General features: G+C 48.0%; 1 protein-coding gene across 2 annotated transcripts; it reads left to right on the plus strand.

The window, feature by feature from the left end:
* The first annotated feature begins 684 nt into the window (after positions 1–684).
* On the plus strand, positions 685–13,272 carry GSTZ1 (glutathione S-transferase zeta 1). 2 transcript variants are annotated; one of them, XM_077820363.1, is made up of 9 exons: positions 685–743; positions 4,760–4,811; positions 5,815–5,882; positions 6,938–7,018; positions 7,560–7,685; positions 8,270–8,348; positions 9,614–9,666; positions 12,074–12,123; positions 12,952–13,272. In XM_077820363.1, exons 1-9 carry the CDS (start codon positions 723–725, stop codon positions 13,076–13,078), a joined length of 657 nt encoding a protein of 218 aa, XP_077676489.1. In that variant the 5' UTR covers positions 685–722; the 3' UTR covers positions 13,079–13,272. The 2 variants fall into 2 exon arrangements, with proteins under 2 accessions (XP_077676489.1, XP_077676490.1); XM_077820364.1 differs by lacking the exon at positions 4,760–4,811 and having other exon boundaries at positions 696–743.
* The last annotated feature ends 2,125 nt before the right edge of the window (positions 13,273–15,397 follow it).

Here is a 15,397-nt window from a genome sequence, read left to right on the forward strand (position 1 = left end):
CATTCACTGACAGACCACACATACACACACACAGTGACTGCGCTGTCTACAAACAGCCACAGCTCATGTACATCATGCCCACACCTAGTGCCCGCCCCCATTCACTGACAGACCCCACCCACCACACACATCTGGTGTGCACACAGTGTGCGCACATCCATTGCCCATCCCCATTCACTGACAGACACACCCAGTGACTGCCCTTCCACTGCTCACACACACATCTGCTGGGCACACACAGCACTTGCAATATTTGTCATGCCTATACAATGGTGCTTAATTGATCAGATTCAATTTTATTGCTAGCCAGGTTCACTTTCTGGTTCTTTACCTGTATGCTGCACTCTCTGCATTGCAATTACTTTGGGGGGGGATGTTTAAATTCAAATTCTTCACTGAAATTTTAGAAAATAATATTAAAACATTTCAGTTAATATGAGGATTTAAAAAATCTTTTCCTCCTTACAAAAATCTAAACTTTGGGCATAAACTAGCCAAATTGAGATGCTTTAAGACCTGGAAAAGCAGCTAGAACTACTACTCCCAGAATCCCAGCAACTGGCAGCATGGCTGGGGCCTCATGTGAATGAGACTGGCAGCAGTAACAGACCTATAGAGAGCACGTGAAGGAGGCTGTGTCAGCCAGTGCAATGTTAGCATCTGTGTGACTTCTGTTCATTCAGAGGCGGAGAGACAGAACAGAGCGGTGCTGAAAGTGCAAGATGAGTGCTGCCTTAGTGAAGGTATTTACTGCTACAGGGCCCAGAGACAGAGAGCAGAATTGGGGCTTTTTCTTTCACTCTGGCTGCACAAAGAGAAGCTCTTACTTCTCCTACAGATAATGCAGCTTCAGCTGGAGGATCTTAAGGTTAATTCAGAAGCATCTGAAGTGCAGACTGTGCTTTTTCAAATAGGGATGTAGCTACCCTCAACCCCACATGTTTTATGGAAGATGGGTTGAAATTGTGGCCCCTTGATCAGATGTAAGTAATCCGTGGATTCAGTTTAAACCCTGAGTCCTGCAATATCCCACATACAGGCAGACCCCTATGCCTGTACAGAGCCACACTGACTGCACTTGGGCTTTTCCCAGGTAGAACAACTTGAAGGATCGAGACCTAAGTTAGTATCTGGTGCCTCCACATAGACGTCTCCAGGAAAGAAATAAACTGCTTAGTATAAGGACAGCTGCAGAACACAGAAAATTTTGTAAGTGATCAGATCGGCTTTCAACATCTAACAAGAGGCATCCCCCCAGATGGCATGTGTATTTGTGGGGAGGGCAAGGAATTTGAATCAGAGGTTAAATAGCATGTGCAGCAAATGAAATAGAACCATCATAAATTACAATATATGGTATATTAGTCTCCCACAACCTATAGTAGTGGAACCCTCTGCACATGTATTGGGTGGTTAAGAGCGGAGTGATTTTGGGTTATGATCTGATAAATGATAATTAACAAAATACAGGTGGAGAGTTTCGGCTGGGTTTCTAACCCTCGGGCATGCCTCACAGGACCACTTTTTCCATTTCTAGTCCTATGTTATCCATTGTTGTCTGGGCTGCTGTCTTGAGGCAGGTAATGCCCACAGGGCTGTTATAATGTTGCGGTCAGAATCAACAGATGGCCAGGATGCAAAGAGCCTGGTCGGGCTGATACAGCCTGAGACATATAGGTATCAGTGAGAGCCTGGGAAGATGTGACACTTGGAGGAAACAGGGTTACAGGGACATGCTGCCCATGGTGCTCCATGTTGAGCCAAGAAGTTCCCACTGAGCCTCAAGAAGTATTGCTGCATACTTGAACCTATATGCTGTGTGGGCTGTATGCCCCTATTAAAGATGTAAGCTACTGCAATATGATCCATTTTAAGCCATGTAGGATGTAGCCTTCAACTGCCCCCAGCTGTCAATGTGATCCTCAGCTGAGCAAAGTTAGGGGGGAAGAGTCAGGTTATTAGCCAGTGAAATGAGCTCCGAGGTATAAGTGTCACCAGGATCACTCCTTCCAGCTGATGCTCTCTAAGCATTTTACAGCCATCAGTGCATTAAGCCTCACAGCCTCCTAGTTAAGTAAGAGTTCTCATCCCCCATTTCACACATAGAGGTTATGTCCTGGGTCATGTACTGCAACACCACAAGCAGAGCCAAGCATAGAACACAGGAGTCCTGACTCTGTCAGCTGCTCTGTTCTTTATCCATACTACTCCCAACCTCCTCACTAAAGAATGAGATGTGAATAGAAACAATACTCAATGGTTCTTCTCAGTGAAGGAGTTTAGGACTCTTCATGAGGAGAGAGTAATATGATTGGGACTTTTCAGCTTGGAAAAGAGATGACTAAGGGAGGATATGATAGAGGTCTATAAATTCATGACTGGTGTGGAGAAAGTAAATAAGGAAGAACTAGGGACAAATGAAATTAATAGGCAGCAGATTTAAAATAAGCAAGAGGAAGTATTTCTTCACATAACTCACAGTCAACCTGTGGAACTCTTTGCCAGAGGATGTTGTGAAGGCCGAGGCTGTAACAGGGTTCAAAAAAGAACTAGATATATTAATGGAGGATAGGTCCATCAATGGCTATTAGTCAGGATGGACAGGGATGGTGTCCCTAGCCTCTGTTTGCCAGAAGCTGGGGATGGATCAGTGGATAATTACCTGTTTTGTTTATTACCTCTGGGGCACCTAGCATTGGCTACTGTTGGAAGACAGGATACTGGGCTAGATGGACTTTTGGTTTGACCCAGTATGGCCGTTCTAATGTTCTTAGGGTCATGAATCTTCTTTGGAATCTGATCGCACTTCTGCACACCCAGCATGTGACTGGGAGGACTTACTGCCCCGGATCTTCTCTTCACCACCACTTTTTGGGCCTTTTCACATCTCTGGAAGGCAGTGTTAACTTGAGCTGGCACTGGCTCAAGTGCCAAAGGGTCCCAAGTTGTAAAGTAAATGTGATGCTTTCCCCTCATCCCCAGGGGCCTTGAAACTAAAGAGCAAGGTCATCAGCATGACACAATTTACATGCATGACAGTCAGTTAGCAAATGATCAGGCATACTGCAGAAACAGAGAGAGAGAGAGAGCAAGCAGGAAAATGTCTTCCTTGACTGGGAGGTTACAGCCAGGGAACAGAGAAGCAAAGGGAAGATATTGCCAACTCCAAGTGTTCAAAAATTCTGAGCAAGATCCCAAAGAAAGATGAACAAAATTAATACATTTTGGATGCTTTTTCTTTGCCTTCTGGTTTTTGATTCCTTAGAGTTTGTGGTTTCCAGTTTTGATCTGCAATCATGACAGCTAGAAAGTTACTATTTTTGTAAATGAAAGCTGAGATTTTCACATAATCTAATGACTCCAGGAGCTGAGGCTTTGTGAAAAATCACCAAACAGCATGAATGTCACAGGAAAATCCCAAGAGCTGGCAACATTGCAGCATTCCTTCCTTCCCTGCCCTCCTACCAACCATTCCTCTGGTGAACTTTGGCTGGGATAATTCAGTCAAACATTTACATTCTGTAAACAGTTTAAATTAATCTAATATTTAGCTGTGAAAATGATTTAGTACTTAGATACAGGACTGGAACTCAGGACTCCTGGATTTTAGTTCTGGTTCTGCCATTGTCACACGAGTCAATGGACAAATCACTTTCTCTCTCTGATAGTGTTCCCCTCTGTAAAATGAGGATATCATGACACTGCATTTTTTTTGGGGGGGGGGAGAAGAAGGGGTGGCATACGAGAGTTAATTTATTAACATTTTTGAAGTGCTTTGGCGTCCTCCAAAGGCAGGAGCTAGAGGTTTGTTATTCGTTAATAAGAAATACAAACAAGCCATGTGTACAGAGGAGGAACCTTTGTTACATGTTATACACAGTGTATTCCAAGTTTTACACAAAGACAGTCCCTGCTTGGAGGAGCTGGCATCTTTGTGATAACAGAAACTCTGTTTTTAGAACCTGCTCTCCTTTTATTATCCCACCGAGTTGTATTTCTGCACTGGCAGCTTCCAGCAACCCAAAAGTCTCTATAAATATTTTACCCATCGTGACAAAAGCCAGATATCACAGTGATGGGCTCAATATAGCAACCTAAAGAGAATTATAGGTGTGGCTAGTACAGGGTATTCACTCACAACAGAACTGAATCCTGCCAGCTCCTGTTGCTGAAACTTCTGAACACAGGAAGCTATTAAGAATTTGGATTCTGGCACTTTTCTCATTGGCTGTAGGGACCGAGCCTTCCCCCACCCCAGCTGAGTGAAAAGAGAAGGCAGGGTCATGTGGCTTTCACTCTTTGGAGTGAACTGCACACACAGACCATGGATTCCTCTGGAAAGGTGAGATCCAACGGGTTTAAAGCAGCTGTGGGAGCTTTCTTGGTTCCATAGTTAAACTGGAGATTAGCTTCCCTGCACTCAGTACTTGCTTGGATGAGTAACTTCTGTTCCATACTGAAAACATGCATGTCGGTGAATGGCTCAAAGGGCTGGCTCATGCCACTGAGGTTTCAAATGGAGCTTCTCATTGTACACAAAAGGGAATTTTACTTTAAAAATCAATGTCATGATAAAGAAGCCCACATCTGAAAGTGACAAAGATGTTTTGAAGGGCCCAAACTCACCTGACTTGTATCCTTGTTGAAATGCATCAAACTTGGTCAAATTTTCAAAGGAGCAGAGGAAAAATGCTTCCCTCTAGCTGAGAAACTGCTACCGTTACCATCATGTAATCCACTCTCCTCTCTCTCCCCTCAGCCAGTTCTTTATAGTTATTTCCGAAGTTCCTGCTCCTGGAGAGTGAGAATTGGTAAGATCTGGTGTTTACTACTTCTTTGCTCTGGCACTGTCAACCCACCACCTTTCTTGAACACTAATTCCCTTCACTAACCAAACTAATCAGTGACCCACTGAGTGAGTGAGAGAGAGATCAGCAGACATGCAACTGAAAAGACAGTGACGGTTTCCTCCACTTTTCCAGCGGGAGGAGAGAACAAACACCAGAATCAATTTGCATTTGGTGAAGGGGAAGGCTAGTAGGGGATCAAGAGAATAACCATTTCATGTACCCAGTTGAAACTCCAGTGACCATGGACAGACAAGATACTTACTGGGGCTGAAGGAATATTGGTGTGTGTTTGTTACAAACTTTTAACCATCTGCCCACCTTTGGTAGTATAAGGGGGGATCTCTGCTGTCCTTTCTTCTCAGCCCTGGACTCTCAGTAGTGGGCTCTGGGTGACTCCCCCTGCCCTCAGTAGTTCCTTTTTTATTTTCAGACGCTCTCTGGAGCTAGTTAGAGGGACATATTTCCTTCATAAAGCTAATGTAATCCAGATTCCCACATTCTTTAAAGAGGCTCCGTGTTCTGTGCTTGCAGTGATACCGCCTCAAAGTGTGTGATCTTATCTGATCCTGCAAGTTAAGCAGGGTGGGGCCTGCTCATCACTTGGATGGGGACAAGTTAAAACAAGGTTTTGCCAGAAGTTACATGGGTGACACAGAGCAATCTCCCTTGTGAGCTACCACTGACCCTACACCCCAAGGTGCTTTAATGCAGGGCATAATGGGGGTTATTCAATAGGATGTTAGTACTGACCTCCGTGCCCCAGCAAAGTACTAGGGGGCACTGTATGACAGAGCCACTGTCTTCCATAGCAGATCTAAAACAACCATTCTGAAGGGAAAGGGGTTTCTTGTTTTGTTTTTAAATACTCTTCAATTGAGATTTTAAAACTTTATGAGCCCATTTTCCTTGGAACCTAGCTTTTTAACTCTCTCTGCCTCTCAATCTATATGTTGTGTTCCTCTAGCACTGGCTCTGAAGGGAATCGCCTATGATCAGGAACCAGTGAACCTCCTGAAGGATGGAGGACAGCAGGTAAGAGGGCAACTACAGTCAGCCTCTCCCTAAGCTGGCACACAGGCTAAGCCTAGGCATCACTAGAAATTTGGCAGCCCAGGATTATCAGAGGGCAAAGGAAATGGGATATATGTTGCCTGCTGTAAAAAGAGCTGTCCAATAGCTCACTTCAGACTTTTTTCCATAGCTAACTGTAGCCTCTGACCTCTTCAGCATCCCCAACTCCCTTAAGTATAGGCTGAGATCAAGAAAATGTCCTGAAACTCACATGTATCAGGCCATAGAGTTGTCTCTCCATGGGAAGGGGCATTAGCACTATTGCTTAGGGGACTTAAAACTAGAACTGGACAGCATGCTAGGGAAGCTCACCGTCCTGCCTTAGCCTCCAGGAGGGAGGATGATAGAGAGAGATTGCATAAGACCTAATAGTTTCCTTCCCTCTCTAATGTCTGTGACATTATCCAGGAGGCTGCAGGGAGGCTCTCTGCCTTCAATCGGTATGGGGGAACCAAGCTCATCAAGTGCTGCGATTTCCAAGTATAGTCCTGGGTTGTGGATGGGTGGCACCAGAAAATGGAGGCATTTGTCCCGGAGATGCCTGAACCACATTGTAGGGAGTGACTGCCTGGGGCACAGGTAGCCCTGTAGCACCACTGAGGCAGAAATCTGCATATGACAACATGGCCAAGCCAAGAATAAGGATAGTGCAATTGCACTGCTGCGGGGGATCAGGGATGGATCTTGCCTTGTCACTTGGATCAATGGATAATGTGGGGGTAATGCACGTGGAGTGACCCCTAGGCCCCAACAGGAGTGCTTCCTGGTGCCCAAAGGAGAGTCATAATGTACCAGGACCATTAGGCCTGAAGCAAAGGAAGGAGCCAAGGAGAAAACATAGTGGAGAAGCCTCAGGGTTTCAGCAGTATCAGAGAGAGCAAGACTGCAAATCCATTTGCAAGCAGGGGAATTGGGAGACAGGGTAGCTCCCACCAAACAATCGAGGCTTCCCTTTCAAAGAGGAATACTTGGCTCTTCTTGGCTATAGTATAGTAATCCCAGTGTCTTCTCTCCAGTTTTCTACTGAATTCCAGGTAGTAAATCCAATGCAGCAGGTCCCAACCCTGAAAATCGATGGCGTCACCTTGTCTCAGTCGGTGAGTAGCCCAGCCAGCTCTGCTCATTAATCATTTACCGTGTCCTGCTGCCCAGAGGGAGGACTTTGCCCCCACAGAGTGCCTGGTCTCTGAGTTAGAGAGCACAGGGTATCATTCTGTGATGAGGAAAATGGTCCCGGCTGGGAAGCGTATACCAAGCAGCGCCTGCAGGGAGACTGCCAGGGGAAGTTGTCTTCCTCTTCAGATGGGAGATTACTCTGTATCAGGCACAGAGGCACCTGACATTAGTGATCACAGCTCAGATGCTGTCTCAGAGTCCCACCTTTTACTGGGTAATTTGTCTTTCCGTAGCTTCTGCCAGGGAGAGAGATCACTTGTGAGATGAGCCAGGAGGGCTCCAGGTTCCTCAGGGAGTTTTTCCGCATCACAAAAGCACACTGTTTGGCATGGTGGTAACCTCTGATCAGAAGAGGCCAGACCTCAGACAGGAAATCTGTCTTTAACTTCTGCTCCTTTGCTATGCAATGGGGCTGGCCTCTCCTCCCCAGCCCTCCAGTATCTTACCCATGTCTCCTTGCAGCTGGCCATAATTCAGTACCTGGAAGAGACCCGGCCTAACCCCAGGCTGCTGCCTCAAGATCTGAAGAAGAGAGCCCAAGCCCGGATGATTTCGGATCACATTGTTTCTGGCATTCAGCCCCTGCAGGTACTGTCCTGTCACAAACAGGCGGATGGGACTTCCAGATTGGGTTTGCAGCTGTCTGTGGCTCTCAAACATTGTGACAGTATCATTCTGTTGAAACTGTTGATGGGAAATAGAGTGGCAGATCTCACACAGACATTGGCATAGGATCGAATCCAGACTCAGCATGGTTAGCAGCATCTACCTGTTTTGCTGATTGAAAACAGCAAGGCACTTCCTGCAAAGACCACATGCTCTGACCCTGAGAAACAACCCTGGTTCCCAGGGCTTCTATTCAAGAAGAGCTGAATTTACAAGCAGCGCAGCAGGTTCTAGTTGCAGGGGTTAGTGCCTCTTGGCAGGGGGCAGAGAGAGCTCCAGGCAAAGAAGTGTGATGTTTTGTAAGAAGGGCAATTCTGAGAAAGAACTGGGATGTGTGGGCCTGTGATTCAGAGACTGAAACCTCGAGTGACCCAAAGGGCTGAGTTTGGGACTGGGGATTAGGGACTGACACCGTACAAGCCCAGCTGACCCTGTTTTGTGTATGACCTGTGGCACGGTTCAGCCTGCTGGATCAAGCTAATTTGGGGACTCTTTGGCCTCCTCAGAACCTGAGTTTCCTGAAACAAGTGGGAGGAGAGAAGAAGCTGGAATGGGCTCAAGGCTCTATCGCACGTGGTTTCCAAGGTACGTCTGCATTGAATTAATCAGCACATCTGCAAATAGCACAAAGCACTGGATGAGCAGTCTGTTGGGCAATCTGCTCCAAAGTCCTGCTTTCTACTGCACAGGAACAGAACAATAAATCATCTAGTCTGGTATCATCTGCTGCCATGCTGGAGCAGACCAAAGGCCCATCTAACCCAGAATCTCACATCTGGCAGTGGTTAAATATCTGATGCTCCAGAGGGAGCTCAATGCTGCATCTGGAAGCAGGGAGGAGGGGATTCCTTCCTGACCCCTGTAGCAGTCCGCTCACACCCTGACACACAAGGACTGACAACACTTAACCTTTTATCCCAGCTGTCACAGCAGATGCCTTTTACATTCATATAAACCAGAGATCAGCAAGTCCCCTGGCGAGCTGGGCCGTTTTGTTTACCAACCGTGTCCGCAGCTCCCACTGGTTGCAATTCGCCGCTCCAGGCCAATGTGGGCTGTGCGAAGTGGTGGCCAACACATCTCTCGGCCTGCGCCACTTCCCACAGCCCCCACCCATTGGCCTGCAGTTGCGAACTGCGGCCAGTGGGAGCTGCAATCGGCTGAACCTGCGGACATGGCAGGTAAACCGGCCCGGCCCGCCAGGGGGCTTACCCTGGCAGGCCGCATGCCAAAGTTTGCCGATCCCTGATATAAACTGTACAACCCTTTACTTTAAACGGTACTAAGCTTGTTGCCTCAATATCCATGGCAGAGTGTCCCACAGGTTAATTCTAGTAGGCATAAAATACCATTTCTATTTCCTCTTCAATAGGTTGCCTTTAATTTCACTGTGGGCCTCCTTGTCCGAGTGCCCTGGGATAGGACTATAGGAGTCTGACTGGCCCTCCCTGCTTCACTCAATTTATACCCCTGTATCCTGAACCTTCCTGTTCTTCTTCTTTCCAGTTCTGCTCTTTAGTCTCTTTGTGTGGGGAAGCCCCTCTCCCTGCCACTAACAGCAGAGGTAAGGGGCAGAGGGGAAGAATAGGAAGCCTATTTTGTCCTTTTGAAACCATCTTGGGTCCAAAATGGCTGAGTCCCAAAGCACCCTCCTTCCTCAGCTCCAGTGATAGTCTCCTTCCCTGTAAGTGCTGCCCTGGGTTGCTTTCTTCTAGCTCAACTCGGGGTACTTTGGTGCACAACACTCAATCCAAAAGGCTGCTGGCAATCTAGCTCTTCAGCATACCCCTTTAAGCTGCTGAAAGTGGGAGTTGCTGATTCCTGACACAGTGTACTGTCTCTTTCTGCAGCTCTGGAGCAGATCCTGCAGCACACAGCTGGGCGCTATTGCATTGGGGATGAGGTAAGGAGATCAGACAGAGCACAGCTTGCAGAAGGCACCGACAGCCTAGCATCTATCTGGGACTGGGTTAAAACATCTCCCACACAGTGGTGGAGGTCAAAGGCTTTGGGTATAGAGGCTGTGGAGTCCCAGCACAACCATACCCTGTGCTTGAGGTATATGCAGACAGAGCATTCCCTGGGCCTCATCATAGAAAGCAGGGCTGCATGCATCCTACTCAACCCACTGCCTGCTCTCCTTCTCTAGCTCCTTCTCCTTTGGGGAGTAGCCATGTTATTGCATTTCACACAGGAGGAGGACAGCTCTCCATTTCCCAGCTCTGTGGGGATGGCAAAAAGCCATGGGCTATAAGAGACATTTGCTTGGCCCTGTCCGTATGCTATCTATCTGATTAGATAAGATAATGGGAATTGGCTGGAGATTGGGGAATAGGATACAGTGTCTTTCATCTCATGGGCCTCGGATCCAAACTAGCCTATCAATAGAAACACAGCTGTTTTCATTCACCAGCAGGTTAATGGCCCCCTGCGTGAAATGACTTGGTGACACCTCAGTCCTGTCACTGGTGGGTAGGCATCTGCAGCACAAACCAGCCAACTAAAGTCTAAGGACTAAAACCCCTTTGAGGTGGCCACACCTGGTCCAAGCAGTGGCTGTGGTGATGCCCATTGACACAGGGCTCAGTCTCCAGCCCTGCCACGTCAGCACCAAGTTATCACTAACATTTTAAAGAAAACCAAACAGCCTAACCAGTACAGCTCATTTTGCTACCATTTCCAGCCAGAGCAGAAAGTATGAGAGACTTCAGGTGGCTGCCCAATCCCTTAGCTTAATGTCCTAGTCCTGCAGTTGCTTCACCCCACTAACCCATGGGAGGAAGCTTGGTTTGGTAGCTAAGGCACTGGACTGGGACCCGATAAGTCTTCAGCTACGTTAAGGGCATAATAAAGAAGCTGTTCTTAATGTCCACTGAAGGTAGGATGAGAAGTAATGGGCTTAAACTGCAGCAAGGGAGATTTAGGTTAGATATAAGGGGAAAATTTCAAACTATAAGGGTAGTTAAGTTCTGGAATAGGCTTCCAAGGGAGGCTGGGGAATCCCCATCACTGGAGTTTTTAAGAACAGGCTAGACAAACACCTGTTAGGGATAGTTAAGTTCACTTGTTCCTGCCTCAGTACAGGGAGATGGACTTGATGACCCCTCGCCTCCCTTCTAGTCCTATATTTCTATGAAGAAATCTGAGTAAATTCCTTGCTCTGCCACAGTGTCATTAAATGACCCTGGGCAAATCACTACTCTCTCTATGCCTCAGTTCTCCATCTCTAAAATGGAAATAGTAGTACTTTTCCCCACGCTCTTTGTCTGTCCTATTTAGGTTGTAAGCTCTGTAGTGCAGGGACTGTCTGTTAAACTGTGTGTGTACACATACAGCCAAGCACAATGGGTCTTTGGTCTTGGTTGGTTCCACTTGGAGCTATTGCAATGCAAATAATAAGCGAGGTTCACTTATCATGCATCCAACTCTCCATCTCCAACTGGCTGTCTCGTCCCTCTTTGGAGGGGCACCTGGATTTGTTTGCACAGTGGCAGGGTTGCCCTAGGAATCTCATGGTGCAGGGCTGAACTAATGAATTGGTCTCCATGGTGCATAATCATGCAGCTCTCCTGGGGCCAACGGCAAGCAGCTGCAAGTGATCCCCAGGGTTCCATTCTGCATTGTTCCCACGCCCAGCAACTGAGCCAGCTTGTAGAAAGAGACCTTCTGTGCAGCCCTGGAGCTCCCAATTTGACCCTTTCATGCTGCATGGAAGCTGGTAAAAGAATAATTGCCCTCCCTCCAATGTGGAAGGCGCAAACAAGCTTAGTTTCAACATGGCAACACCCGTCCCAGTAGAAAGTGGACTGAGAGCCTACAAGCCCCCAAAAGGCATCAGAAAGTAACAGTTTATGGTCACTACTGTTCCAGATAGCCCTGGGGCAGCTGCCCTAGAGGTGAAAAGCTTTGTATCCCACCCCCACCCCGTCAGGCCCCTCCTCTTTCATTTTGTGTAACACCTGGTGCCAGTGGAAAGTAAACACTGAACATTAACATGTACAATCATTTTCATCTGTCAGCAGGTCACCTCTCCTGCATTGGCATGGATTGGGTTTGGGGTAGCTGTAGTTCGCAATTGAAACAACCACCCACTGTTGATTCCAGGCCCTGAAAGGAACTGGACTGGGAGGCAGCCTCCTGCTCTTCATAGGGCCTACTCTAGCATCAGAACTGTACAGAACAGGGTGAGTGCTGAGAAGGGCCTTTTGGGAAAAAAACAGGCCTGCCAAGCTGTAGCTCCAGCCAGTGCACTAAAGGGAGGTAGGGTGGGTTTTGAATTGCTTTGACCAGTTTTCTTTGCTCCATTGCAGGTTTCCATAGCTGACTTGTGCTTGGTCCCTCAGGTTTACAATGCTGAGAGGTAAATGACGGCTGGTCAGCTCCATTAGACCCCATTTCTTGCACGAGAGGCCTAGTTGATCTCTCTCCTGCTGATGCTCAGGCCAATTGGGATAGCACTCCCCACCACCCAGCTTACAGCGCCATCAGGGTATTCTTCTCACCATGATTTTTTCCATTTCCTAACCCCTGTATCTTTTGAGCCCTCACAAAAACGAGGAGCTGGGATTTCTTCCCTAAGACCCCCAGAGCAAGACTGGCAGCTACCCTCACATGAGCTTAGACAGGCCAGATTCTGTGTCCCTACCTATGCAGAAAGCATAGGAAACACAGCCTCTTAGGGCTAGTAGAAGCCCTTATTGAAAGGGCCTCTTGCAGCCAGAACTGCAGTGCTGCACACTCTAGGAGAGAGAAGATACTTGGATACCATAATGACTGGCAACCTTATTTTAAAAAAAAAAAAGGGGGGGGGGGGGGAAGAGGCTGTAACACCAGTGCGGGCATCCACTCTAGGAAAAAAGGTACGTTTCTTGCCACGTGCTAACCAACACAATGTAACACACAGGAGGTAAAATCCTAGTGAAGACAAGGCTGCTTTCACACATTAGCAGGCCAAGGTAGATCCTAGGGATGAGCTTAGCTAACACATGATCAGAACACACCTTTTTTCCTGGTGCAGACTAGGCCCCACTCTGCCAGATGATTCTCCCCTGCTTGACTTTTCTGGAGCTGTGTGCTGATCATGTTGCCCTGGGTCCGTGGAGCAGGGATTCTGTAGAACTCCCCCTTAGTGCTTGCTGCTGGACTGTCTAGAGGGGAGTATCTGACTGCATCTCTCTGCCCTTTGTAGATTTAAAGTGGACCTGGCTCCATACCCCACGATAACCAGAATCAATAAAGCCCTTCTGGAGCTAGAGGCATTCCAAGTGAGCCACCCATGCCGGCAGCCTGATACCCCTGCAGAGCTGCGAGCCTAAGGCCTTCCTACAAGCGGGCTCTGTTCCTCTCTAAAGCATGAGGGCAGGGGTAGCAGAGAAACGGATCACACCCTGCTGGAAAAGGAAAGCCACACAAGTGCCCAGCAGGCACCCATAGCACTGATGCATCCTTGCCAGCTGCAAAGAAGAAAGAGAGCAAGCACCACTGCCCCTTTACTCTGAAAGTAGCTGTGCATGGCCCATTGCAGACCTGAGTATGGTAGGGAAAGGTGATGCTTATCCCAATCAATGTTTAACTACCTTCAGTCTCACCATGCAGTAGATTAAAGGAGAAACATCATCAATAGCTATCTTGAGCCCTGCATTTGTGTGGCTTTGGACCCAAGAATGGGCTTGCTGAAGATATCTTAGCTCTTTTATTGTGGAGGGTGAGGGCAATACCCTTTGACAGGAAATGTTCATAGCAAGATTGAGTTGTACCTATAGGACAAGGCCAGCTTGAGGATGCCTCACTTTCACCAGCCATGGAAGAATATCAAAGAACCACTCAGCGCATAGAGTAAAACTAGGCCATTAACACACTAGGCCTGATTGTCCTAGCACCACACCACAATTACAGTAACCCCATTGACTTCAGTAAATACCAATTTACATGGGTGTAAGTGCAAGGAAGATCAGGCCCGCCCTCTCATCCTGCAAACATAATGAGAGCTAGACCCAAACCTTGGGTCTCTCTTCTCTTGAAGGGAACAGCTGACAGCTACACCACACCATGCCTGCCATGCCAGCATGAAGGAGATTAGTTGTCCCAGGCTTCTGGGTGATCTATATGTCTTCCCTTCACCAAGCAGCAACCTGGTAGAACTAGTCTCCCTCACTGCTGGCATAGCAGCCAGCTCCCCCCTTAGCCAAAGATGACAATGTTCTCTTCCCCATCCCCAGATGGCATGCCACTTACACCCAGACATCACACAGCATCAGACACTTTTCAGCCACTTGTAGAAAGCCAGTCACTCACTTTCTAGCAATACTGTCCCCCTTCCTTCCCAAGGGGAGATTTCTGGGTGGTAAATTCTCATTCATTCCAAGCCAGAAGAACCCCATTCCTGGATGGCAGAGAGGAACTGCCAAGTTGCAGCTGAGATCGAGCCAGCTTTGGTGGGTGACTCACATCCCCACCTTACAACCCTCTCTTCAGAGGCTGCAGCAACCCCCTCTCCTCACCCAGCTAAGAGTGAATATATGGGGTCACCTTCATTTCTATGCCAATAGCCATCTGCCCCACAGAAGTTGGGATTTGGGGCAGAGAAGAGAAGAGAGGAAAGCAAGAGACTAGTTCTGCCCAAGGCCTTGGAGAAAATTCCTTTAACAAGGACACAGCAGATTTAGTTCAGGCTTCACAGAGTAATTAGGTGTCAAAGCATAGGCACCAAGCAAGCGTGAGGCTGGAGATTTGTGCCGTCCTCAGGCTGCATGTCAATGGGCCCGCAGATTTCAGGGATACATTCCAAATGTGAGGCAGATTTCACCTACATGCAGAGACTTTGTTCACCTCTTTGCTTTGATTCATTTATTGCCACCCACTGTCTATCCACGTGTCTCTATTTACCATGACAGAACCCTGCTGTCCTGGGCTGGCTCTCCTCTAGGTCCAGCTGGATTTTGCTTGTGCAATTGTAGAAGGTCCCAGCGCAGTCGGAGCCACCAAAAACCAGCACAGTGCACAGGCTGCACTTGCCCTGGCTCTCCTTGTCCACATCTGTCAGGTGAGCAGCTGTGAGATTGAGCAGCGTGTGGCCAGCCCGGGGCACCAAGGAGAGGTGACTGTGTGTCACTGTGCTCCATGCAAAAGTGTCTGCAACAGAAAGGAACGATCGCTGCTGGCAAACCTATCCTCTGCACCAGGGATGAAACAAACAGACAGATGGACACAAGGCTGCCAGAAATACCAGCAAGTGCCTTCTCACCGCAGCACAACAGCCACCTTCAGCAATTCTTTGTCAGTCAGCAGCTCTGAGGAGGGGATGGGGAGTTACTCACCAAGGTGAAAGGTGAATACATCCTGCAGGGCTCCCTTGGCATTGCAGCCCCCACTGATCAGGACCTTCTGGTCAGACACTGGCATTGCAGCATGGAAGCTAGAATCAGAGCAAAGCATAACAATAACCAGAGCAAAACATGCAGGGGACCCACCTTCCCCACCCTCCCTCCTCTCCTCCCCCAGACACCACCTAGGGGGGCTCTACTTACCTAGGAGAGGAAGCCTGGGATAGTGGTTCATGCCACAGATGGGAGACAGGACTCCAGAGTTCTAGTCCCAGGTCTGCCCCTGAACTGTTGCATAACCCTGGGCAACTC

The sequence above is a fragment of the Eretmochelys imbricata genome, chromosome 6 (assembly GCF_965152235.1).
Source record: "Eretmochelys imbricata isolate rEreImb1 chromosome 6, rEreImb1.hap1, whole genome shotgun sequence".
In the NCBI taxonomy this organism is placed as follows: Eukaryota; Metazoa; Chordata; order Testudines; family Cheloniidae; genus Eretmochelys; species Eretmochelys imbricata.

What these genes read in the sequence shown, in the direction of transcription:
- GSTZ1 (XM_077820363.1), top strand. Translation starts at nt 723, where the DNA reads ATGAGTGCTGCCTTAGTGAAG. An exon ending in TGAAGGATGGAGGACAGCAG is followed by an intron (nt 5,883 to 6,937) that starts GTAAGAGGGCAA and finishes TCTTCTCTCCAG; the next exon opens with TTTTCTACTGAATTCCAGGT. An exon ending in GCTATTGCATTGGGGATGAG is followed by an intron (nt 9,667 to 12,073) that starts GTAAGGAGATCA and finishes GCTCCATTGCAG; the next exon opens with GTTTCCATAGCTGACTTGTG.